This window comes from Macadamia integrifolia, chromosome 2, assembly GCF_013358625.1.
Source record: "Macadamia integrifolia cultivar HAES 741 chromosome 2, SCU_Mint_v3, whole genome shotgun sequence".
Taxonomy (NCBI): Eukaryota; Viridiplantae; Streptophyta; class Magnoliopsida; order Proteales; family Proteaceae; genus Macadamia; species Macadamia integrifolia.
The window spans coordinates 43,018,835-43,044,468 of record NC_056558.1 but is presented as its reverse complement, the minus strand read 5'-3'; the positions used below and the strand labels follow the sequence as shown (position 1 = coordinate 43,044,468).

At 39.0% G+C, this 25,634-nt stretch overlaps 1 protein-coding gene across 2 annotated transcripts in view; it reads left to right on the top strand.

Annotated features, from left to right (window-relative positions):
* The window catches only part of LOC122066489 (myosin-15), a 48,912-nt gene that overhangs the window by 3,233 nt on the left and 20,045 nt on the right, over positions 1 to 25,634 (top strand). For both annotated transcript variants that reach the window (XM_042630314.1, XM_042630305.1), the window contains exons 3-18: positions 2,768 to 2,913; positions 3,013 to 3,172; positions 3,358 to 3,416; positions 5,786 to 5,942; positions 8,181 to 8,330; positions 8,465 to 8,601; positions 14,041 to 14,187; positions 14,284 to 14,385; positions 15,639 to 15,696; positions 15,781 to 15,882; positions 20,185 to 20,222; positions 20,321 to 20,447; positions 20,537 to 20,710; positions 21,051 to 21,182; positions 22,188 to 22,297; positions 25,445 to 25,505. In XM_042630314.1, the coding sequence (XP_042486248.1) occupies positions 2,768 to 2,913; positions 3,013 to 3,172; positions 3,358 to 3,416; positions 5,786 to 5,942; positions 8,181 to 8,330; positions 8,465 to 8,601; positions 14,041 to 14,187; positions 14,284 to 14,385; positions 15,639 to 15,696; positions 15,781 to 15,882; positions 20,185 to 20,222; positions 20,321 to 20,447; positions 20,537 to 20,710; positions 21,051 to 21,182; positions 22,188 to 22,297; positions 25,445 to 25,505 (1,860 nt within the window). The remainder of the gene's footprint in view (positions 1 to 2,767; positions 2,914 to 3,012; positions 3,173 to 3,357; positions 3,417 to 5,785; positions 5,943 to 8,180; positions 8,331 to 8,464; positions 8,602 to 14,040; positions 14,188 to 14,283; positions 14,386 to 15,638; positions 15,697 to 15,780; positions 15,883 to 20,184; positions 20,223 to 20,320; positions 20,448 to 20,536; positions 20,711 to 21,050; positions 21,183 to 22,187; positions 22,298 to 25,444; positions 25,506 to 25,634) is intronic.

The following is a 25,634-nucleotide window of genomic DNA, read 5'->3' as shown; positions in this document are numbered from 1 at the left end:
TGTATACGGATTAAAAGCATTGGATAGGCTTAAACTACTAGAAGTGGTTGGATTCAAAAGGGAGTAATGTTTATTGTTCTGGAGGGTAGTAGAGGTTGGAAGATTAACAAGGGGCGGTGAGTGGTGAGTGGTGATTGGAGGTTTCAGGTGTGAGGGTGAGGTGTCGTGATGTAAAGTTGGTTTACACTAGGTAAACAACCCCAGTTGAGTATAACTACAGACCATTTACCCAAACTGATTCACAGATCAAGGAACCTATAGAAGCTTCACAGAGATTGATTAGGGCTGAAATAGAAATTCACAAAATACTAGGGTTTAGGAACTCCATACTGGATCAGTTGTAGGCCTATGACAGACTAAATAACCCCCAAAGAAGGTTCCCAACAAGGCTGTACTGTAACAAGGCTGCAACAGTATAGCAAAAGCCCAGTCACACCCTACCTTAGTAAGGGTTTTGGCCAGAAAATGGAAGAAGGCTCCATCTGGATGACCTGGCCTCAGATGGCCTTCAAACTTGGGTCGAAGGTAGTCCTTGATGGCCCCAACAAAACCGTAAAAGGGTCCTTGATTTTATCGAGCAGTTGAAGAGATCTGTGGGTTCTTGCTTTGGGGTTCAGATTAGGAAACTTCAGGAGACTTTCAGCAGCACCTTTAACTGGCCTTCAATGGCCCCTAGCAGCAGGTCGAGTGGCCCTTTTTCGTAAGTAGAATAAGTCCTCAAAAGGATTTAGAGATTGGACTTCAGATATGTGAGACTAGAGCTCGATCCAAACACCCAAAACCTTGACAGTGATGGTCGGTCTTGCCCCCTTGGCTGGTTCCCAATCTGGACTGCTCGATGTACTTCTGGCCTTCAAGTAGTCTTCAAACAAGCTCTCAAATAATCACAACATCACAACAAAGTAAAGAAAAGAAATAGAAAAGAGAATTCGATGGTAGGGTTTAGAAGGGGGAAGAAGAGTTGGGGTTTCAGCGTCTCACCCCTCAAGGGTTAGGCATCTCATCCCTCAAGGGTTTGGCATCTCACCTCTCAAATAACAGCTTTCCAGCCGAGAGTTTTGACTCAAAATCACTAATTCCAACTTGTCTTCATAACAATTGATGGGGCCTCTTATAGGCTTACAAAACTGATTTCAATAGAATATCTAAATTAGGAAACCAAAAACTGAAATAAACCTTCTAATTTGGCTTCTAACTTGCTAACCAGGAGAGAACAAATTAGAAACTAATAATTGATGACAAAAAGGAAACTAACCTATGACACCAAAATAGAAACTAACATGACTCTCAAAAAGGAAACTAATCCTAGGCCATATGGCTGAAATCTGGACTTCTTGAAGCTTCTACTTTCCAAACAAGGTGGGACAGATGGCTGGATCGTTGGAGGAAGTTTCTCCAATAAATGGCATGCTGACTAGGATTGAGATCTGGACAGAATCTCCAAGTTATGTGCTGCTTAATTGGGGGAAAACAGGCTGCTAAAGGGCTGGTTCAATGGGACAGAATTTGCCCAAGTATTGGACCAGCTTTGCACCTTCTTTTTAGTGACTATCTACATCACTTTGGTTTTAAGTTGGATAATTTGGAAGGAGTTGGACTAGGATTGAGCTGCTTATTTTCTTGTTTTTATTTTGCTTTACTTATATTGTTATTTAGTTATTTATTTATAGTGACAGTCGCTTTGTTTTTCTTTGCTGTATGGGATCTTTGAGAACTTTCTTCCCAGCTTCATATGCCACTTTTCTTTCCCTATCCTTTTTCTATAATAAACTGTTCTTGGTATAGGAGATCCAGAGAGATGTTTATGATTGAACACCGGCAAATAAAGGCTCAATTTCTTTAATTGGATATTTTTCTTCATTTAAGATGAGTAGAACAAAGACAAAGTACATAGTTTAGTTATGGTGTGTACTACACTAGGATGGATAATGAAATTGTGAAAATTGATGAGAGGGAGGTTCCACAAAGTAATTATTTTAGGTATCTAGGCTAAATAAAGAAGGTGATATAGATGATGATGTCTCATAAATAATTAAAATAGGATGGATGAAGTGGAGATGTGCAACCTGAGTTTTGTGTGATCGACATATTCCTTTAAGACTTGAAGGAAATTTTTTTAGGGCTGTCATACGATCACCAACTATGATGTATGATGCGGAAAGTTGGCAGTTAAGAAGCATCATGTTGAAGGAGATGAGGATGTTGAGTTGGATGAGTGGTAAAGCTACTAAGGGTAAAGTAAAGAATGATCATATTAGAGCTGATTTGTGAGTAGCTCCGATACATGATAAGCAACGAGAAAATCATTTGAGATAGCATGACTATGTTCAGTGGAGGCGTTTGGATATTCCAGCACAGAGGAGTGATTTTATTCAGAGTTGTTGTTTTGGATCTACATCAACGTGGTCCTTCTGGTCCTCTTTTGGATTTGTCATAATTTTATTATGTTAACAAGATGTGGTTGGCAGTTTACACAGCTGTAGAAGTTCTCAGCATTTTGTTATTTCTGTTTTTGATTAATTGTTTACTTTGCATTTTAGCTGTCGAGAAACATCCTGATTGCAAAATAACTCCCTTGGAAAGAAAAATCTATATTAGGAACATGTGGGGTCAATATCTTTTCATCAAGTGCCCCTAAAATTTTTGATTAAGTAGTCTGTCATTGGGTAATTTTAATTTTCTTTCAGGCAATTTTTGAACTGCTGAAGTTAATTTTTATTCTATTTCCATATCACGTTCATAAAGTAGTATTTTATGTCTTTGCTAGACATATACAGGGAGCATCTTGATTGCTGTGAACCCATTTACGAAGCTTCCTCATTTATATAATGTGCATATGATGGAGCAATATAAAGGAGCTCTGTTTGGTGAGCTAAGCCCCCATGTTTTTGCAGTGGCTGATGCTTCTTACAGGTAAGTTGCGGTTAAAGATAATGTATGCTTTTTTTTTTGGTTGGGGGGGGGTCTCCCCTTAAAGGTGTTTGTCCTACACATAATTCTTTCTTAATTTAGGGCAATGATGAATGAGACTCGTAGTCAGTCTATTTTGGTCAGTGGAGAAAGTGGGGCAGGGAAAACAGAGACAACGAAACTGATTATGCAGTACTTGACTTTTGTTGGTGGTCGTCGGGCTTCTGGTGATGACCGGAATGTGGAGCAACAAGTTCTTGAAGTAAGAGTTGGAGTGCATTATTGCATTGAATGTAGTTCATATAAAATTATTTTAAACGGATTGCTTATAGCAAGATTAGGGGAATTTGTTGCTACTACTCCCTTCCTGTCAAAATTCACTGTTGTTCTTTCAGATTAGTATTTGTTTATCGTTCACTTCATGGTTTTGCTTTTGTTGGATGACAGTCAAATCCGCTGTTGGAGGCATTTGGTAATGCTAGGACGGTTAGAAATGATAATTCAAGGTGGGTATTGTGGTTCTCCAGTAGGCAACCTTAGTTACTGTCTACATTGCTTTGTGGTTATAATCTTGGCCTATATTATCTTGTATTGTTTCGGGGTGAGTCTCGTACAGTCATCTTTGCCTACTTTTATTGAATGATCTTGTTCTGGGTAGAATTGCCATGGTAAAAAATGCATGCGAACATTTATAAGGTAATGATGAAAAAATTTAATTGGAAATGAATGATAAGGTTGTACAAGCCTAGTATTGCTTGAAATAATTTTTCAAATTTGAAAGTATAGCCCAGAGATTACTGTATGCTGTGCATAATAAGTAACCAAGAGTTGGAGCAGTGTGATGTACATTAAAAAATGATCTGCAGGGATACATATGCGTGTTCATATGCTATTCAAATTGGTGTGATCTGGATTCCAAAACCCAATTATAAGGATGCACTACAGAAGATGTTGTGATATGGGCTTCCAAAACCCAATTTTAATTTCCAACCTTGGGAAATGCATGGGTGGATTTAAGGCACAGAGGCATTAGCTGAATTTGTGTATACAACTCCTTTCAGAGCATAGTTTTCGTGGTGTCTAGGTGACCCAAGGCGTTGGAGAGGGGGCCTGGACGCAAAGCCACATCAATAAGATACGTATGTTGCCCACCTAAGCTTCGTTGATGCCTTGAAAAATATGCTTTTTTTGGGTGAATAAATAATTCATTACCAAAGAAGAGAGAACAAAGGGGCCTTGAGGGGAAGGAATATACAAGGCATTATGCCCAAGAAAATAAGAAACAAAGCGAAACAAAGCACTAGAAAGAGTGCAGGAGATTCCAAGTGTCAACAATAAGCCGATTTTTTGGGGAGTCTACAAATGTAAAGGGCACCGAAGGTAGCTTGCTTTTAACATCAAAGGAGATGGAGTCCCAAATCTGCTGAAAATATCTAGTATTGGAAGTCCTTCTTCTGAGATAAGCAAATGTGGTGAATGGCACCAGCGAACACAAGCTTACCCACTCTGTCACAATCTGAGGAACCGTTGGAAGTCATATTAATCCAGATCCACTCATGCTGTAGAGGTAAAATCCTTCGTTTATGAGGCTAACAATGAGCAAGAACCCCATTCCATATTTTGGAAGAGAAAGGACAACTGAAGAAGATATCATCTGCATCTTCAGTGTTACTGCAACAAAGGATGTAGGAAGGAGAAACATGAATATGCCTAGAGATAAGAAAGGACTGCGTTAGGAGGCAGTAAGGGAGGTTATGCCAGGAAGTGAAGCTATGGCAAGGGATGTTAGACTTGAACCAAACCATGTTTCACCAAGGAATTAGAGAGCTTTGAGGTCTTATGAGATCCCAAGCTGACTTCAAATTGAAGAGACCGGAAGCGGATGCAGTCCAAAAAACCATATCACCCTAGCTCGCCAACCAGAAGGGGAGGACCCGATGGAATGCAGCTGAGACCATGGCAGTTCTAGATGATCCAGAGCTATATATGAGTCTGCCACCCACCACAGGAAGGAGAACACCTGGGGGTGCCAAGGATCCAGCTGTAGTCTAGTGGAAGAACCACCATCAATCAAAAAGCAGTAATTGAACCAATGGCAAGGGGTCTGGGCTTCAAATTCTTCCTCTAGACCCATGAAGCATTTGAGCTGACGGGAGCTGTCCAGATAGAGTCATTTTGAAGATATCTTGAGTAGACCCAGCCAACCCAAATACTTCTTTTCTTGCAGGCTAATCTCCAAATCAACTTAAGAATACCAGCCGAGTTGACATCTTTTATACACCTGAGGCCTAGACCTCCTTTCTTTTTGGGAAGGCAAACAAAAACCCATGAGATGGGATGGAGAATCCTAGCACAGTCAGATCCTTTCCAAAGGAAGGAGCACATAGTAGCTTCAAGCTTAACAATAACTGCCTTAGGAGACCAAAGATGCCAGACCAATAAAAATAGGATGAGTGAAGGACCGATCCGATCAACTCAAGACGGCCCGCATAGGATAACAACTTTCCCTTCCAAAGCTCAGTTCTCTTTCTCATGAGGCATGAGGACTATTTTGCTATGTTCATAGATTTTTTAGTTCATTGAATACAACAGTTGTTTTTATACACATTATTTATCTGTGGCTTTCTTTTACTTCCCTTGTTTGGCTCTGTTTGTGTTTTGGACAACTATCTCCCCCTGGTTACTGTTTTGGTTGTGGTTGATGATGACGTGAGAATTTTTTTTATTCTGCCCCTTATATTTTGTTGCTATTGTTTTCCTCTTTATCATTATCTTCTTTATCTTATGTTTGTATTTTGGTAGTTTTTATCCTGCTAACTGATGTAATTTCTGTTTTGTTGGATCTGATATTATATATCTTTTTGGTTTTTACTAGTCGTTTTGGGAAGTTCGTTGAGATTCAATTCGATGCGAATGGTAGGATATCTGGTGCTGCTATTAGAACGTACCTTTTGGAACGGTCTCGTGTGGTGCAGATAACAGATCCTGAAAGGAATTATCACTGCTTTTACCAGTTATGTGCCTCAGGAAAGGTGTGTGTCAGATCCTTTCAAAATAATTTTATGTAATTATTTACGGGTAACTTCGGATGTTGATGCTTCTGATGATCATAATATCTTGACTTTTTGTGACTGGTAATATGGGCATCGTTTAACCACAAGATTCCTTGTTATGTTATACGACTCATTTCTACAAGCATGGTGCTTTTTTCCACCATAGAAAATTAATTTAATGTAATCGTCTGCATGTGACTGCATGATGATGCTTCTGGCGATCATATAACATTGAATTTTTCTTATGCTAATTTTGTTATGCATTCCTTGACATCTTGCTTGACCACCAATTTGCTTATGATGTTATATATTATCTTGTCTAGTAGTATCTTACATTTCTTACCGTCTTGGTGAATCTAGGTGTGTTCAGGTCTATATAGGCAGGTAGAGCATGTCTGATTTTTCCGTGCAACCTGGGTAGTAACAGTGATGATCGTAGAAATAAGTTCAAGCACATCAGTTTCATTAAAATATTTTGGCAGTTGTTTTGGCCTTAGGAAAGGGCCTTGTACTATTCTCCTTACTTCAACATATTACTCTTTCCTATCAAGCTCCCGTCCTTCCATTGTGTATGCTTCTACTTTGCTTTTGTTTTTTATGTTAATTTGTTTTTGCCTTTGGGGGCTTATGGTTGTTCTGTTTCTCCTTCTATCCTGTGATTGAAATAATACTGTTGCGTCATCATTCTTTTTTTGTTAACTTAGATAAATATTTAGTTTCATTAGGTTGCCATGAACAAACTCAACTCTACCAATGCTCTCTTTGGTATGATTGATTTCAAGATTTCATTGATTTCTTGAAATAAGGCAACAAACAGGTTTTTGGTCAAGAAATTGAAATTGTTTGGTTGCATCGATTGAAAAAATTTCGTGATTCTTATTTAGGTGGCTTATGAAAAGGTGTAGAGAGGGCTAGAAGGATCTTCACGTGATCTTTGTTGACCTAGAAAAAGCCTAAGACATGGTCCCTAGAGATTTAATCTAGCATATTTTAGAGAAGAGACGGGTTTCAAGTAAATGTGGAAATAATTAAAGATATGTATGATGATGTGGTGAATATCGTAAGAATGGTGGGGGTCCAAGGTAGTGAATTCCTAATTACAATTGGATTACATCTAGGATCAGCCTTGAGCCTTATCTATTTGTTCTTTTCATGGATTATTTTATCACAAAAATCCAAGGTGAGGTTCCTTGGTGTATGCTTGTCGCTGATGATATTGTTTTGGTGGACGAGAAAAAAGTAGGGAATAATGAAAGAGTTGGAGCTATGGAGATCAGGCTTGGAATCAAAAGATTTTAAGATAAATATACCAGTGACAGAATTTATGGTGTTTAACTTTAGTCACACTAGGACGGATATAGAGGTGGTGAATATGTATGGGAGGGTGATTCCTGGAAGTGATTATTTTAGGTATCTGGGCTCAATCATAAGTAAAGAAGCAAGGGCTTTCAATCAATGATGTTGCTTAGAGAATTAAAGTAGGTTGGTTGAAGTGGGTCGGTGCCTCCAGAGTGTTGTGTGATCGGCGTATTCCTTTTGAAGCTTAAAGGGAAATTTTATAGGACTTTCATACGATTGGCTATGATATATCATATATGGTGTGGAATGTTAGGCAGTTAAGAAACGTCATATAGATAAACAAAGTGTAGCAATGGTGAGAATGTTGTGATGGATGTGTGGCAACAATAGGAAGACAAGTGTGGAATGACCCTATTAAAGCTGAGTTGGGTCTAGCTCCTCCGATACATGATAAGCTACGAGAAAGTCGTTTGAGGTGGCATGGACATGTTCAATGGAGGCTTTCGGATGCTCTAGTACAGAAGAGTGATTTGATTTAGATTGAAAGGTCTAAAGAAGCCAGGGCAGGCCTAAAATAACCCTAGGAGAGGTGGTGAGGAAAGACATGCTTAGCCTAGGCTACTATATATATGACTTCGAATAGAGCTGATTGGAGAGCAAGGATTCTATTTCTAATGTTAACATTGGTGCTAGTGCATTCTATGAACAATTGGTACATGTTTTATATTTCTAATTAAATTCCGTACTTGGTTGAATTTTCAAGAGACTCCAATATTGATGAAACCGTAGATAATGACTTCTCACTAATCTTTTCAACTCATTGTTTATCTTCTGTCTTGGATTTTGTTCTCCTATAATTCCTTTCTGGCCTTTTGGTCTTAATTGCTTTGTCCTAAAGTGTTGCCATTATATTTCTAGGATGCAGAGAAGTACAAGCTGGGTCATCCGAGAAACTTTCACTATTTAAATCAAAGTAAGACATACGAATTAGATGGGGTGAGCAGTGCAGAGGAATATATCAAGACAAAGAGGGCAATGAATATAGTCGGTATAAGTCTTGATGATCAGGTTTCTAACGTTTTATACTTCCATAATTATTTAATCACTGCTGGGTCCTTTTTTCTTTCTTTGAGTGGCCTTTTGTGCCTTTTGTTGGATAGGCTGTTTAACCTTCATCTTAAGTTCTCCTTTCATGCTTTCAGGAAGCCATATTTCGTACGTTGGCTGCTATTCTACATCTTGGGAACATTGAATTTTCTCCAGGCAAAGAGCATGATTCATCAACTATTAAGGATGAGAAATCTCGCTTACATCTTCAGATGGCCGCTGATTTATTTATGTAAGTTGTTTGACCAGAAAAGATTGCTCACCATTTTATGTATTTAGTGGGGTACTTCAACTGCCATCTCTCAAATTATAACTGTCTTGGTCATGCTTCTATTGTAATCATAGTTGTCAAGGTGTCACCTAGGTGATGCCTCGGTGTCCAGGCACCTTGGTCGCCTAGACGTGCATTTTGGATTTCTGGTCACCTTTAGTCCATGCCCCCTCCAACACCTTGGGTCACCCAGAGGTCATGACAATTATGGTCTTGATGTTGAAATGTGGACTTGTGTCACTTTAAAAATACCATGTTGAAACTTAAATTCCATCTATATCTCTTCTATATATATTATACTTCTGTGGTTTTGGTCTTGAGTTGTAATGACTTGAAAATTGTTGTACACTATTTATGCAATTACGCTTTGGTGATGGTGTGATGCGGGAGGAAAGCTCCCATGGTCCTACATATACTAGAATAAGGAATCCAACTTCAGTGTGGAAATGAGAACAGAAAGAAAGAAGAGAAGATGCAATTTTTTTTGGGTTTTAGAATTAAAAATAAGAGAATTAAAGAAAACTGTGTAGTCAGAAATCCATTAAATTTCATTTGAGTGGTCTGTGGGTACTAGAGAGAGGGTCAACTGGAAATATGATGGAATTTCGTAAGTTATTGAAGGGAGTGGTTAAGCGGAAGTTGTCTGCAGGTCTGCAAATTGGATCCCTAATAATGGGTTCAGTATGGATAATTTAAGGTTTAGGAAAGTGATTGTTCAGGTGCTGTCTATGACAAGCATAGGCAGAGAATGTGAAAGAAGGAAAAGATGCAGAGCAAAGTCCAGTTAGTTGGCTACTTTATGGATTCTATATTTGATCAGAAAACTTTTATATGCAGAACTTGAAATTAAGAGCGCTGTAGCAAACTTATTAGACCTGGATTGCTGTGTAGGATCCGGCTTCTCTCCAACACGGGTATCGCCCAACTCTCATCCAACTCTTATCTCTGTGTGCGACATGTATATCCACAAGATCCAATGGCTCTTAAGAGATACCTGCATTTTCTCCCCATTAAACCATCACTAGACTACCCGACCCTCAAACCCAATTCCCTCTCCCTCCTCAAATTCAAGTAAAACCCTAGAAGTTTAGATGGAACACAGGCATGCAAAACAAGGAGTTTCTCCTTCACATGGCTCCTCCTTCGTCTCTCTGAAATCAACATTCTAGCTCGATCCTCTGTCATATTCTTATTGGTCTGTGAAACTGAAACTGGGGATGAATCCTCCTTCAGCTCCACTGCTCCACAGAAGGGTTTTGATGAACTGAGTACAGACCCTAGATTTGAATCACTCAATGAGATGGAGTTTGTAAATTAGAAGAAGAAGAAAAGGAAAAAAAGGGAGAGAGAAGAGAGATGGCTGTAACCTCTGAGGTTGGGACTTGGGACTGCCCACTTCATTCAATATATAGATTTACTATTACAAAGTCATTACATGAATAGGAAGGATTGCTATGTCTCCTCCATCCTGTCCTAGGGTATTTGGTTCCTCCTCCCTCCTCTCCTCCCCTCGCTGATCATTAGGCCTCCCTTCCCCCATCCCCCCCATCCCCCCCATCCCCTCAGGTCATAGAGGAAGGGATGATACCATTGTTTGGTCCCCTAGGATCTCATCCGATTCAAAGCCCCTCTCATTCTCTTAAGAAATATCATCTGGTTTATAGGCCACATTCCTCGCCATAGCTTCATTGTGTGGCGCGCCCTCTCCGATTGCCTCCCCACGCAGACTTTCCTCTGCCACCGGCACATCCAAGTCTCTCAGGCTTGCTGCCTTTGCTAGAATGCCATGGAAGATGTCGATCATCTCTTCTTCGCCTGCCCCTTCTCCTACAACATCTGGAAAATAGTTCTTATTAACTGCTGGCCCTCTCGTAGGGCTATCCTTCCCTTGAGTAGTGAATGGATCTGGGTAGATATGACATTCTGAGGGACCACTATTTGTGACACAGTTGGGAAGCTCGCCTTTTGCGCTACGATCACTCAAATCTGGATGGAGCACAATCTGCATTGATGAACTTCCAACTTTTGCTCCTTTGATCAGATTTGGAAAGCCATCTACTTTCATGTTAGCTCTAAGCTCGAATGCCTTCTTCATTGTTCTGTCGCCGACACCCCAATGAACAAGCTTATTGTTGTTTCCTGGGGCCTCCCTCTAGTTTGCCCCCCTCTTGATGTATCCTCTTTGTGTGGGCCTGGGCCCCTGCCCCATGCTTTGTAACTTGCTTTGGTAGCTGGTCTCTTCCCCCCCCCTCTCCTTGTTTTTTCTTCCTCTTTGGTAATGAATTTATTTATTCATTAAAAAAAAAAAAAAAAAATGAATGGGAAACTAGAAGACACAAACAAAATAGAAAATGACTTACTAACTCTAGCATACTAGGACCAGAACACCCCTAGGTAGGGAATCATGACTTGCACTAAGCAGCAGCCATGATTCTCTCTCCCTTTGTTAATATCGACTTCTAACAGAGTTGGAATTGAATATGTCTCTTGCTGTGGTGGGACAGATTTGATCATTGAACTCTTACTGCCTTCATTTCCTACCATTAATGAGATTCTCAGATCTTGTTTTCTAATATTCATCTTATCTTAATGATTTTTTATTTAGCAGAAATCAATTAGACCTGGGAATCCTGTGGGATGAGATTAACATACCCCACCAAATAAAAAAAAAATTGGACACTTCTAACCTTCTCTATGGCTTAACTTCAGTTCACCTGATTCAGGTGCACACAAAGCATAATCAAGGACATGTATTTGTTTCAAAATTTGACTCCAATTTTATACTGTTACAATCTTAGAAGCTGTAGCCAAACCAGAAAACCAGAAACAAGAATAAAAAGAGAGAGAGAAGAGAAGAAGAGAGGAAGAGAGGAAGAGAGGAAGAGAGGAAGAGAGGAAGAGAGGAAGAGAGGAATAGAGGAAGAGAGGAAGAAGATGAAGTAACCAAAGGAAGTCTCAAGAATGGAGAGCAACCTGAGATTAATTCAATGTGAAGTAGTAGAAGTAGTAGCAGAAATAGTAGAAGTAGTAGCAGGCACAATCCCAGCCATGACAATCAAGTAGAGTGACTAGCAAGCAATAGAATGAACGTATCCAGATAGGTAGTAATGCAATTCAGATCTGAAACTTAGCAATCAATCCAACATTCCATACTACAATTCAGATCTGAACATATAGGTATCAATAGAATATATCGGCAACAAGCAAGCAACCATATGCATCAAACAACTCATATAGGTAGAATAAACTAGATCAATCAATCAAGAACAGCAGCCTCAAACCTGGCTGCCGTCATATAGGTAGGGTAGAATAAAAGAAGAGAGGCGGCAGCTTCAAATCATCAAGCAATCAGCCACTTACTCCAACAGTAAAGGCAAGATAGATCTTCACAAAGGAGAAATCACTCCATTAGGTATTAGATAATAGTAGTTGCAGCAGCAAGTGGCTGCGCACCAAGAAGAAGAACCTCTAGATCGTAACCAACAGATTTCTTGTATTCGGAACTCGATTAATTTAACTACAGCCCCTCTGATACCATGTTACAATCTTAGAAGCTGTAGCTAAACCAGAAAACCAGAAACAAGAATAAAAAGAGAGAGAGAAGAGAAGAAGAGAGGAAGAGAGGAAGAAGATGAAGTAACCAAAGGAAGTCTCAAGAATGGAGAGCAACCTGAGATTAATTCAATGTGAATGTAATCTCAGGTTCTCATAAGGATATATAACATTAGGTCAAGAAGAAAGACAATAAAGCCCCCCACTTACATAAGGAAACACCCAAAAAGACCAAAACAAAATAGACAAGGACCAAATGGTCCCTGTCGTAGGCGCTAAATAGCGCTATTCCCTGTTTGGGAATAGCACTAAATCAACATATACTTTTTCACTTTATTTTCTTCTAGGGAGTTGATTTTCACTGCAATGGAGGATTACTAAAAATTATCATGAAGTGACCAGAATTTCTGGGAAGGAGAAGTAGATGAGAGATGGAGAAAATGGGATGGAACGAGTTCTGTTAGGGTTTAAAACCAGCAGTTGGGCGCAATCCTCTCCTCTTAGGGTTTTAGTTGTGTTTGAGGAGTGAGAGGGAATTGGGTTTGAGGGTCAGGTAGTCTAGTGATGGGTTATGGGGAGAAAATGCAGGTATCTCTTAAAGGAGGGGTTGGATTTTGTGGATACACGTGTCGTGCAGAGAGGTAGAGTTGGGCAATGCCCATGCTGGAGAGGAGACGAATCCTGCTTTGTATCCTTGCTCTAACTGTATATCATAGCCCTTGTGTATCCTTCTGCATTTGAATTAATGAATTTGAGAAGCTCTTGCTTGCCCATTTGTCTGAGAAAGACCAGTTTCAATAGCTGAGATAGCTGTGGGTGAGAAGCCCAAGGCTGAGAGAGCCTACCCCACCCACACATATCCCATCGATTACCTTTTGTTCTCTCTTCTCTCTTTTCTGTATTCCTTTATTTTTCTGTGTGATTTAAGTTGCTGTCTGAGATCTATTGAAGTTGCTTCTGAGAATCATCATCATCAGTTGCTGGTTGTTGAGTTCTGAAGTCACAAATAACCTGCGACAGCCAACCAAGGCTCCTTTCTGGACAGTTCGATCTGTTCTATGCTCCTATCTCCCCAACCTGAAGGCCTGTTAGCATCAGCTTTGGAGGACTTCTCAAGGACACCTAGATGGCCACTCGAGCTGGTCCCCTTGGAGTTTTGTTATTTTGTTGCTGTGTTGTTCGAAATCTCCCTTGAAACCATCATTCTGCCCTAAATTTCAAGAGTTGCTATAACTCTTCAACCTGCTACCTGATCATGCTGGTATTTTTGGGGTTTTGTTAGGTCCTGTATAATCTGCCTTCGACCAGAAGAATAGCCCAATCTGGGCCTGGGTTTGTGAGTTGCAAATTTTCTTTTGTTTGATCTAATTTTGGTTGTTATCCTCAGTTACAGGTCTGAGGATAGATTTGAACCTGTTTCTTGACTATTGTTTGGAGCCTATTTTGTTCTCTATTGGGGTTGATTATATCTTTGAACAGCTTGACATTAAGCTATTTACAGTGGGCTTGCCAATTGGGGGAGGAAACTCAGATGATAGAGCGTTGTGATCATTGGACTTCTACTATGCATTCTCTAGTCTAAGTGAACCCTAATTTGCTCATGCAAAGTCATACTTTGGCCTTTCTGTTTCTCAGTATAGCAGCAAATGAAAGCCTACTTTTGCAAAGCTTCTTCTCCAATCGGGACCCAGTCTTTATTTGTCAGGATGAATGTTCAATCTGTTTCTGTAATTTGATATTGGAGTAATTATGTACTCGATGCTTGTAATTATTATTATTATTTAAATATTGTCATATGGTTTTTTGGGGCCTGCCAAGTTGATCCTAGTACACTTTGATTCTCCTCAGGTGTGATGCTAACCTTTTGCGTGCAACACTCTGTACGCGTTCAATTCAGACACATGAAGGAAGTATCGTCAAAGCTCTTGATTGCAATGCTGCCATTGCCAGTCGGGATGCTTTGGCAAAGAGTGTTTATGCCCGTCTCTTTGACTGGTATTATTGTTATTTTAATTTTCAAAATCACCCCTCTTTTCTTTTTTGGTGCAATAATTGGGTATTGACTAACTTGAGTTTAAATGCATGTTTTAGGCTGGTTGAAAAAATAAATAGGTCTGTTGGGCAAGATCAGGATTCCTGCATACAGATTGGTGTCTTGGACATTTATGGCTTTGAATGTTTTAAGAATAATAGGTAACTTCCTTTGCTCATTATCCTTTTTGTTGTTTTAAATGTGGTTTGGAATTTGAGCTGTGTTCCTTTCCTCTGTCTATTATGTATTGAAATCTGCCATGTGGCCTGGAAGTCTGACCTGTTGACTAGCTAAATGTTACTTATGCTCATGACATCTAGATTATACATTTTCATATTGGTTGCAGCCAGATAATGGTGATGATCCATAAATTGGCTGATATGAATGACAATTTTTGTATGGTTTTCACGGGTCATTATCCCATCCACCCTGACTTTCTTTTCATGAAAGGCTATTGATTTGGTCAGCAATGTCTTGGTCAGATCATACACTGGATCAGGTTCTAGTTATTGTTTGCAATGCAGCATTCAGTTATTTTTTGATTGCTTGTATTGTTCATTTGTTGTATGAGATCCAAACCAAATGTCTCGTTATCAATGTAAGAGCCTTTTATCGTGAGGGATACATACATACTCTTATGTCAAAAATACGATTTATATGCGTTATGTTATCTTTCCTTTTACTTTCATTTCCCCTTCTGCTCTCATTTATTTTACTTACATTTCTCCTCTTTGTTTTGCATGGATCCATGTAGCTGACACCATTAAGTTGGGATAAGGCTGAGTTTGTTGTCTTATGTTATGTTTTCTCCAATTGGACCATTAGACCATCTAAACTATTCTGATTGGTGGTTGGGCCCTTTGTATCGCAGACTGGTCCAAATCATAGTTGTCAAGGCGTAAGGCGACCCAAGGCGACATCAACAAGGTGCCTAGGCGACCAAGGCGACCCAAGGCGACATCAACAAGGTGCCTAGGCGACCAAGGAGTCTGTTCAGGCTGAGCTTCCTGGACGCCTCGGCGACGCCTTGACAACCTTGGTCCAGAATCTGGCTTGATATCCCATCGTAAAAAGACATGGATTTATTATTTTGACATGATTTTTAACTGCATGTCTAGTCGTTTACTAGTTTGTTTAAAGGAATTTGCTAGGGAACTTTCGACTCTGTTTCCATATGATTATTATGAGTATGAAATTGTTGGATAGATTTTGACCAGAAATCTTTGGTCCAAGGATTGCCTATTTTTATGACTCCGTTTTTAGACCGCTGAGTTTTTACCTTTCTGTTAAAAATTGCAATTGTTCTCTGTTTAATTAACCCAGCTTGGGCATCCTTGTCTTCCTATTTGCCTTTTTTACTTTGATTTTTTGATTTTGCATTTTGAACTAATTTCTTCCCTCTTTCCCTTCTCAGTTTTGAGCAGTTCTGCATTAACTTTGCGAATGAGAAACTGCAGCAACACTTCAATCAGGTGCGTGAACCGGAGATTTGCAATGAAATGATATGGTTTTACAATGTATATATATCACCACCTTATTTTCTCCATTGCTTTCAGCATGTGTTTAAGATGGAGCAGGAGGAATACAGCAAAGAAGAAATTAATTGGAGCTATATTGAATTCATTGACAATCAAGATGTTCTGGATTTGATTGAAAAGGTTTACTCTTGTTTTTGATACTGCTATATTTTGACAAAATGCTAGCCAGAATCAAATTGATGCCAGTTCCTATCCTTTGAAACTTGAAAGTACAGTCGTCATACTCACCATCAGCTGATTTTTTTTTTTCATCTGATAATATGTGTTCTTTGCATACATTAGAGTGGATTTTAATTTTATTTTAATTTATTTGGTTTCTGGATGAGAGTGAAAGGAACATTGTATTAAATTGTAAGGACTGGATTAACAAGGAGAACAATTTCCAAGTTAACAAAAAAAGTAAGAACAAAGCTGTACAGTATTCTCATTTTGAATATAATGGGGTACAAATTGATTCCAACAGCCTACTAGGGCCAAGGTTTTAAGCTCTCCTAAAATTATAGGTAATATTGTTGTAGAGTTGGGATGAAAATAGGTCTTGGAAAACATGGTTGTAAATTTGAGAAAGAGAAGTAGAGTTTAGGTACCTTTGAAATGATGGGAATAGTAGGGAGAGGGAGCCGTCTGCTATCCGAACTTTATCCTTGTTGGAGGCGGGAGAAAAGTGGTGGAGGAGGCTGGAGGATCCAATCATATGATCAGTGGCACCAGAGTCAGTTATCCAAGGACTGAAGACTATCGATGCACAATGACCACTAAACGAAATACCTGAATGAGCAAAGTTGAAACCTGAAGGAGTTGCTAAAGAGTCGAATCAGCTCAAGAAGAAGAAGCCTTTAGAATTCGCCGGAAAGCCTAGAGTTCTTCCTGGGAAAGACTAAAATCAATTGTAGGTGGTGTGTCAATAGTCTCAGCCTGATTGGCTTTGGTTTTGGAACGACCATGACCACACTTTTGCCTCAAAATCAACAGGTTACCATGAAGTTTCCAGCAAGTAGCCTTGGTATGTTATGGTTTGTGACAGTGTTCACATTTAACGACTTCCTTAGTGGTATCTCTAGCGCACGATGACCCATCTGAAGTGGGAGTAGGCCAATCTGTAAATCTGTTTTTTTAGTAGTGGGAGGATGAAGCATAGCATTATGCCGACACTCTCCCATGTGAACCATGGCGAAGGACTGTTCCAGAGTAGGCAAGTGAGATCTATTAAGGACATGAACACAGATCTGATCATAAACCATCCAAGAAGTCATAAACCCTGATTTTGTCCACATGCTTCCGATAGGTAGCAATATCTGGTACATTGGTAGGTTGGTAGTCAGCATAGTGATCAAGTTCTTATCACAAACTTGGAAGTTCAGCATAGTATTGGGAGACATATAGTTCTTTTTGAGTAGTGTTATGAATTTTCTTACGGAGTTCATACATTTGAGGATAATTCCCTACTTGTCCATAGGCTTCCTTTGCAGAGTACCAGATCTGGGCAGCAGTATCCAACAACAAAAAACCTTGAGTAATATTCTGTTGCATAGAATTAAGCAAAAAAGACATTACCAGAGAGGCAGAGAGTCATTAGTGATCCATTGATCCCGAGGGGAACCTGTTTCAGACGGCTTTGCAAAAGTTTCAGTAATGTGCCCCATAAGTCCTTAATCGACAATAGTCAAGTAGGTAGATCTGGACCAAATTAGGTAATTGCTACCATCTAATTTGATAGAACTAGCACCGAAAGGCATGTACTCATGACTAACTTGTCCATCAGGTCGTAAAATTGCAGTGGTTAACTCAGACATGATGACAGAAATCCAATATCTTCAAAACCAGCCTTCAGAAACTGCTGAAACTTGGATCGAGTTTTCCTGTAGGGATGTTGGGACACTTCTCCAAATATTAGCTTTTCTGACAAGCGACTAATGAGATCAATCAGTTAGGGTTTTCTAAAATTTGGAAAAATGTGTAGATCACTTACAAAACCTTGGAGATATGGCCATAGGTCGGATTGAACTCTTCTTTAGGGGCGAGTAGAAGCTCATCCAAAAATCAGCCTGATCTGAAAAGAGGAAAGCCAAAATCGAAAATCGATGGAGTCAGGGTTTTCTCAAAACCTTGCTTCTAAATTTGCAGATGGGGTAGATGGTCCTCAATCTTGCAAGCAATGGTGGGCCTTCTAGGTGCACTACTTGATCTTCAAGAGGAGGAGACTTGATATTCAATGGTTGAGGAAGACTCAATCTCCGAAAGAGGAAGAATAAAATATCATAGAGAGGGGACAACACTCCAATCGATTCCTGCATGGTTTTGGGTTTTTTCTCATTGAGGTGAGATATAAGGAAGCAACTAGATTCATAAGAATCACCTCATTAGTGCTGCCCTATGAGGGATTGTAAGAGACAAAGGAAGAGGAGATGGTGGAAGATGGAGGTGATGGAAGCTTGCGATAGAGGAAGGGAGAAGAGGAGAGGGAGGCTAAAAACCTAGATCAGATTTGGAGGTTCTGATACCTTGTTAACAACAAAATTAGGTAGAAGGGAGGAGAAGAAAAATTATAATTATGCCCTTGATGTAGGAGGATACCCAGACAACTAGGATTCCTACAAATATTACTCATGTGGACAGAGGTAGACTCACTAGGGCTTAGAAAGGGATTGAGATTAATAGAGAACAGCACAATACATTAATTAGCATGCATGAATTAGAGGACTATTAAACAGAGTAGCAGCAATCAATACTAATCTAGAAAGAAAAGCATATAAACTGCCTAGGCTTCAAGTGGGGAATATGGGGAGGGGAACATGGCAACATAATGTAGATAGGCACAAATCAATTCAAGAATTCAGAGAGTGAATATCATGGTCTTCCTTACATCAATCAACTACTAAAGAAATCAGCAGCATTCTTAATCACAGAAAATTGATTACGAAAACAGCAGTAGTATGTAAGTTCAGCAGGATGAAAATATAAGAGTAACAGTAACGGGTTTGAACTCAGCAGGATAATTCTAAAGGACAGCAGGAAATAATAATGGTTGAAACAGAGGTTAATTTCAGTCTTCAATGGGATCAACTGGGTGGTAGTAAACAGTCAAGGAAGTGGGGATGGGGGTGAGGATCTACTTACCTTAACCCTGTCCTGTTCTGAGGAGAAAAGGAGATGTCGAAGTCCTCCCAAATAGAGGTGCAGCCCACCTTATTTGATGAAGGGAAAACTCCAGTTTGTTGAAGAAGTGTTCAGCGGCATTCCAATGGGGCTTGGCGCAACTGAGATGGACCTCAATCGGTAGTATTCAGCAGCTGCAGTAGACGTAACAGTGACCAGAGAATAGATGCAGTGAAAGAGAGAGAGAATGGGAGGGAAAATCGTGAGAGAGAGGGGAGGCGAGAAAGAGAGAGAAGATTGAGAATGAGAGACGAGGGAGAGAGAGTCGTTGCCTTCTTTGCTTTCAATAATCATCCATTCATTGCATTAGAACCTTGGCCAATGGCCTTACATAAATAAGAGACTAATTACTAAAAAGAAAAGATTATTCTAGGAATGCTATTTCATAAACAAAGAAACTTTCTAAAAAGAAATCAATAGGATAATTACTTAGTTTCCTAATTAACTTAAAGACTCAAATAAACAAAATCCTAGAAAATTAAACTACTAAACTATCAGATTTGGTGGGGGGCACACAATCTTGGCAAAATTTGGAAGGAGAGGACTCGATCCAGCGCTGGAAAGGCTGGATCGAGCCTTCCTTTCTTCTTCTTCCTTCTTCTAATCTTCCAACCACAAAGAAGGTTGGGTCTTCTTCTTCTTCCTTCGGCTGTACGTCTTGATGTCCCCCCATCAGCCTTCTCTCCAGCCGACTCCTGTTAATTAGAGTCGGTGGAGGGGGAAAAGGCATGAATGCCCCTGTGGCACCCTTTAAATACATATTTCAACATTGTCACTTGAAACTGGTCTATTTGTTCTGCATTTAAACTGATCTAGCGAGTTGTGGCTGAGTTGACTCGGGATTGGCAATGGCCAATCCAATCCCCAAGTCTTGTGCTCTAAATCCTTGTGCTTAAGTGCTCAAAATGTATGATAGATTTTCAAAACTAATATAAGCATCTAATGCTTATCGAGTGTGTCATCCTCTTCTTTCTTCTCTTCAACAATGGCCTCATGTTTCTACTTGTACAGTTGTTCGTGCTGATTGAGATGATTATGAAAGCTAACAGTACTGGTTATTAATGGAGATTGGTGTTGTTGATGCAGTACATGCTTGAGATATAAAATGCTATTATCCTTGTTTTTTGGTTTTCCTCTTCACAATGGAAGCTTTGTTAGTGCCATTTCTTGAAGCATGTGTACCATGCAGCTGTATGTTGTGGTTTATTATTTTCCTTGTAAACCAATTAGTCTTGGGACTGATGCTGCCTTATCTTTTATTTGCAGAGACCTGTTGGAATAATTGCACTCTTGGATGAGGCTTGGTATTTTATTTTATTTTATTTTTCCAAGTTTTCCACCATAAATTTTGAAACATCTATTTCAAGGTATTCTTATGCTTACACTTTTTTGGTCTACGCAGCATGTTTCCAAAATCAACCCATGAAACATTTTCTACGAAGCTTTTTCAGAGCTTCCGCACACATCCTCGATTGGAAAAGGCAAAGTTTTCAGAAACAGATTTCACCATTTCACATTATGCTGGCAAGGCATGTCATGTGTTTTAATCTTGTGATCTGGATTCTGTAGGATCTCATAAAAACTATTTTGTTCTAATTTGTGGTATTCTTTTTGGTAGGTTAATTATCAAACTGATTCTTTCCTAGATAAAAACAGAGATTATGTTGTGGTAGAACACTGCAATCTATTGTCTTCCTCAAAATGCTCCTTTGTGGCTGGTCTTTTCCCCCCTCCTCCGGAGGAATCTTCAAGATCATCATACAAGTTTTCTTCGGTGGCCTCTAGATTTAAGGTAATTACAGGAAGGAAATAATTGTGTGTCTTTTATTACCATATAAAAATTTAATTCGTACTCACCCCTCCCCCAAAAAAAAAAAATCGCTTTACCGAAGGTGCCACTTGCCAATGGATTGCATGAGCTGCTGTGGGTGTACCTTTTACTGCTCCAAGTTTAGTCCGAAGGACAGGATCTAGGTGAATTAGGGGTATTTGATCGTTGTTTTTGTTTCTTCTTGCAAATAAATATTATGAATAATTTTTTCCTTAATAGGTAACTGGATTAGAAGAAGTTATGCTTTCTTCTCTCGGTTAAGTCTGTGCTTATCCTGTTAACCGTGGTTTTTTTTTTGTAGCAACAACTTCAAGCTCTTATGGAAACTCTGAACACAACAGAGCCTCATTACATTCGCTGTGTAAAGCCGAATTCTGTGAACCGACCTCAAAAATTTGAGAACCAGAGCATTTTACATCAGTTACGGTGTGGGGTCTGTGCCTTTGAAACTTCTACTTGTATATCTTCAGAATATTTATGGTTTTTTTATGTTCGTGAATTTTTCGAAGAAAATGTTTATAATTTACAGTTGATAATTCTTTTGAGTTAAAACTAGATGAATAGCTAATCTATCCTTTCAGAGGGCCTTTGCTAGCATTCTTTATCACATGAACCTGCTGTGGGTTCATTGTGCATTCCAAAAATTAATGTAGGCTGTATTTGGTAACACTTCTTTTTCCTTTTGTTTTAAAAAGAGTGAATAGGTTTTAGCCTGATGTGGTTCTCCTGTCTGTTTAAAACATGAAATACATTAGGTTATTACAAGTTATTTTTGTTATAAAAAAAACTTTGTTTGGTAGCATGAAATTCTAAAGGAAAAGGAAATCTTTTGCATGCATGGATTAAAATATCCATGATGATAACATTCTGAGTTTAGTGCAACCTGTCATCTAAATCCAAAGTTGATGGATTCAATGGACATAATCATGTAAAGCGAACATAATTTTAGTAACTGAATAAAGTCAATCCTGTTGATTTGTAATACATAGAACACCAAGGATATTTTTGTTCATAAATGTTTCAGTACAGGTTCGTACTCTTTAGTACAGATTATCTTTTTGGGTGGGTGGCTGCAATGTTTTGCAAACATATGAAGTGACATGCTCTTGCTCACACACTCAACATCAACCCACCCATGTTCATGCACAACCCTCCCCCCTTTATCTCTTTGACTTGTCTTTGCTTAAACCTACAAGGTTAGCTTGCTTAATCTTCTAGGTGTCAATGGTGGATTCTGAAAGTAGTAGAGGTGTGGTTGTCTACTTGATGGTGGTGTGTATACTTTTCATTTGTAGTATATCTTGTAGCTTGTATTCTCTGTTGTACTGTTGCTTTCTTTTTATCTGTTGTCAAGGATGATTCTTGTCTCTCGCGTATGATGTTATTTTATATAGAATATATTTGTTTGTTTGATTTAAATTTGCTTTTAATTTGATAGGGTGTCCTAGAGGCTGTTCGAATAAGCCTTGCTGGTTACCCCACTCGGAGGACTTACTCAGAGTTTCTGGATCGTTTTGGAATTTTAGCTCCGGAACTTATGGATGGAAGGTGTTTACAACAATTCTAATTCTAGTGCTTGTTTTTGGTGTCCTTCTGAATGGTTTTTTTTGGGTCAGTTCTATTTCATCTGTGTTTCTCATGATAGGCATGCTGATGTGTATATTATTTGGAAGTTTCGCATGTATAGTTACTTTTGGTTACATACTTTATTTAGTTTCCAATTATTGGAAACAAGACTAGATTTTTTTTGGGTGAATAAATAATTCATTACCCAAGGGAGGAAGTTACAGGGGTCCCTAAAGCGGGTAAGAAAAAGAAAAAATCCAGAACAACAATGCTAACAAAGCAAAACCCAATCCTCGAGGAGTAGAGGAGGAGAGTTGCAGAATGGAGTGAGGTAGTCTCTGAGACACAACAATATGACTGTTCCTTGGGGAATTGATACAACGAGAGGTGACTGAAGATAACTTGCTTCTGATGTCAAAGGAGATGTCCCAAATTTGTTGGAAGGATTTGGAACTGGAAGACCATTGCCTGAGGTTATGTTCCATCCATAGATGGTTAATGGCAGCACCAAAGGTGAGCTTACGCACTAAATCACAGATTGATTTACCGGTAAAAGTCTTATCCACCCAAATGCATTCTCTTTGGAAAGCAATGAGAGCTGGAATCTCATAAAATATAAATGTGTTAAAAAAGGTACAAGAGTCTGTGGTCATCTTGTCTAGAAAGCCGAAGAAATAGATTTGTAACAATACCTAGAATAAGAAATTAATCTGTGAGGGAGAATTAGATGAGGAGAGGGGTAAAACACATTAGCCCACAGTGCGAATAGAATATTCAAACCGTGGCTTTTTTTATGAATTATTTAAGTATATATTTATAAAAGCATTAATAGTATATTTACAATAAAGGTCAGACTAATGTAATATAATTACACACAAGTTCACCAGTAATAATGGTGCAATCTGAGGTTCCAAAAACCTGGTTCGGATTGCTTATGGGCCCACCCGAACTAATATAAACAGAAGCAAATTAGTGGCAAGATTGTAAATTATCTGAAATTCAAAGTTCTTTAAGGAAGAGTAAACAAAACCCAGTGGCAATTCTGTAAATTTCAGAATATTAAGGATCTTTCTTGAATTAAGGAAACAGTAATTAGGACACATCCGGAAGTAAAGTTAAAGATAAAGGCAATTCTGGTAATAGAATCAGGTTGGGGATAAATTAAATCAGAAGTTCAGAAAGCATGGGTTTATATGTAAATTTGTAGGTCAGACCCTGTTAGATAATTAGCAAACTACGATTATTTTTCCTCTTGATAAGGAAGAGGGAGGTGGGACACCCAGACTCGGTTTCCAGCAATCAAACCCAGCCAAACAATCTCGGATGGATTCGAAAATTCAAAGGCAAGCTACCAACCCACTCTTCCCTGTAATCTTTTTTTTTTTGGGTGAAACTCTTCTCTGGAATCCAACACAGACTCGAGTGATTCAATTGATGTCAGATCCACAGTAATCAATTGATGTAGTTGCTGATGGAAACCAGAACTGAGTATGTTTGTGGTTTGATTTCTCACTAATTAACATGAATCAGAGGATGAGAAACGAGACGTTTGATCATCCTAGGGAGACGACGTTAACCCCAAGGAATGAAGAAGAAAGGAAGAGAAGATGGAGGGATCGAATCAGTTGTGAGGTTTGATAGCCTTGCTGGAACTGTGAAATGTGAGGGTAGGTTCAGAATTTCAAAGGAAAAAATTAGGAATGAATAGGATGGAATAATGAAATCAGAAAAAATAAACAAAGACAGGAAAGGGAGTACAGAGAAGCTGTACCTGGGAATTAAAAATGTAAAATGATTAGGAGTAGAAGAGAGAGAGAAAATGTTGCAGTCACGCGCAGCTTCACACTGAAGAATGAAGCAAAATTCATTCAATACTCATTCTCTATTTCAGTTCATTCCATTCTGATCAATTGTTCATCGTATTACTTACAAATAAGAAGAACAGGCACATCTCAAAGAGAACCTAATCTAAGAAATTAGAATAAACTCAAATTGGAAAGACAAAATAAAAGATCAATCTTATGTAGTCTGCCAGCCCCCTTTAGACCAGGAAAGTGGGTTTGGCCGGCTGTGTATTGGCTTGGGTCTCCAAAGTGGATTGTTCCGGCCCAACCATGCTAAAGCAACTACATCAAGTAAATAAAAGAGAAAAAACCCCTTACCTTGCAGTTCACATTATAAATACTCTCCCTCAAGCTGGAGCACAGGTGTTACCCCTGCCTTGCTTGAATCACTGTGGAAGAAAAACATTCTGAAACAATGCATATCCATATGCTTATTGACTGAAAAACCAAGTTACTGGATAAGAGATTTCAGCTCACATCAACTCAGCTGCAATGTGATCCATGGCCCTATATTCAGCCTCGATACTAGATCGAGCAACTATTGCTTGTTTCTTACTCTTGAATGCTACAAGATTACATCCAACAAACGTGCAGTATCCAGTAATCGACTGCCAATCACCATCCGAGCCAACCCAGTTGTTATATGAATAACCAATAATACCAATATGACCATGGCATTTGTAAATAAGTCCGTTTCCATGGAGCACCCTTAAGATAGAATGCGACATGATGCTTCCCAATGAGTTTGGCCAGGTTTCTCCATGAACTGACTAATGACACCAACAACAAATGAAGTATTTGGTCGGGTTATAGTGAGATGTACAAGTTTAGCAACTAAATGCTGGTATTGATGTGGATCCATTGGAGTATCAACTGGCTTACAACCCAACATTCTGGTCTCAGTCAAAAGATCAATAACTATAAAAACAAAAAATTCCTCCCTGTTATCCCTCCGAATTTTGTTGCATAGTTATTTTATTTATTTATTTATTTATTTTTGCAGATTGTCACACTTTTTAGATTTATGTTGTGTAATGCATTGGTGGTGTACTATCCATTGAAGTAGTTTCATTAATTGAGTGAAGGGATATGGGTCCTCAGTTAGTGCATGTTGATTTCGCATGGAGTATTGCAGTACTCTGTGGACTACACATGGAACTTAAGCTTCTTCGGTTGTATGTGTTCCGTTTGGGGATTAATGGCTTCTCATTTCATGTTTGCTGGCCTTTTGGACTCCTTTTCTCTTTCTGAGTTTCTTTAACTCCTTTTTACTTCTGATTTGCAGTTATGATGAGAAGACTTTGACAGAGCGCATTCTTCTGAAGTTAAAACTTGAAAACTTCCAAGTATGTATACAAATCATTTTATCTCAATTGACCTTGTTAAACATGATAAGTTTTCACAGATTAATTTTTGAAAACTTGTTTGGATGTCTGCTTCAGTAACATATTCTTTCTCTGAAGAAAATATTTCTA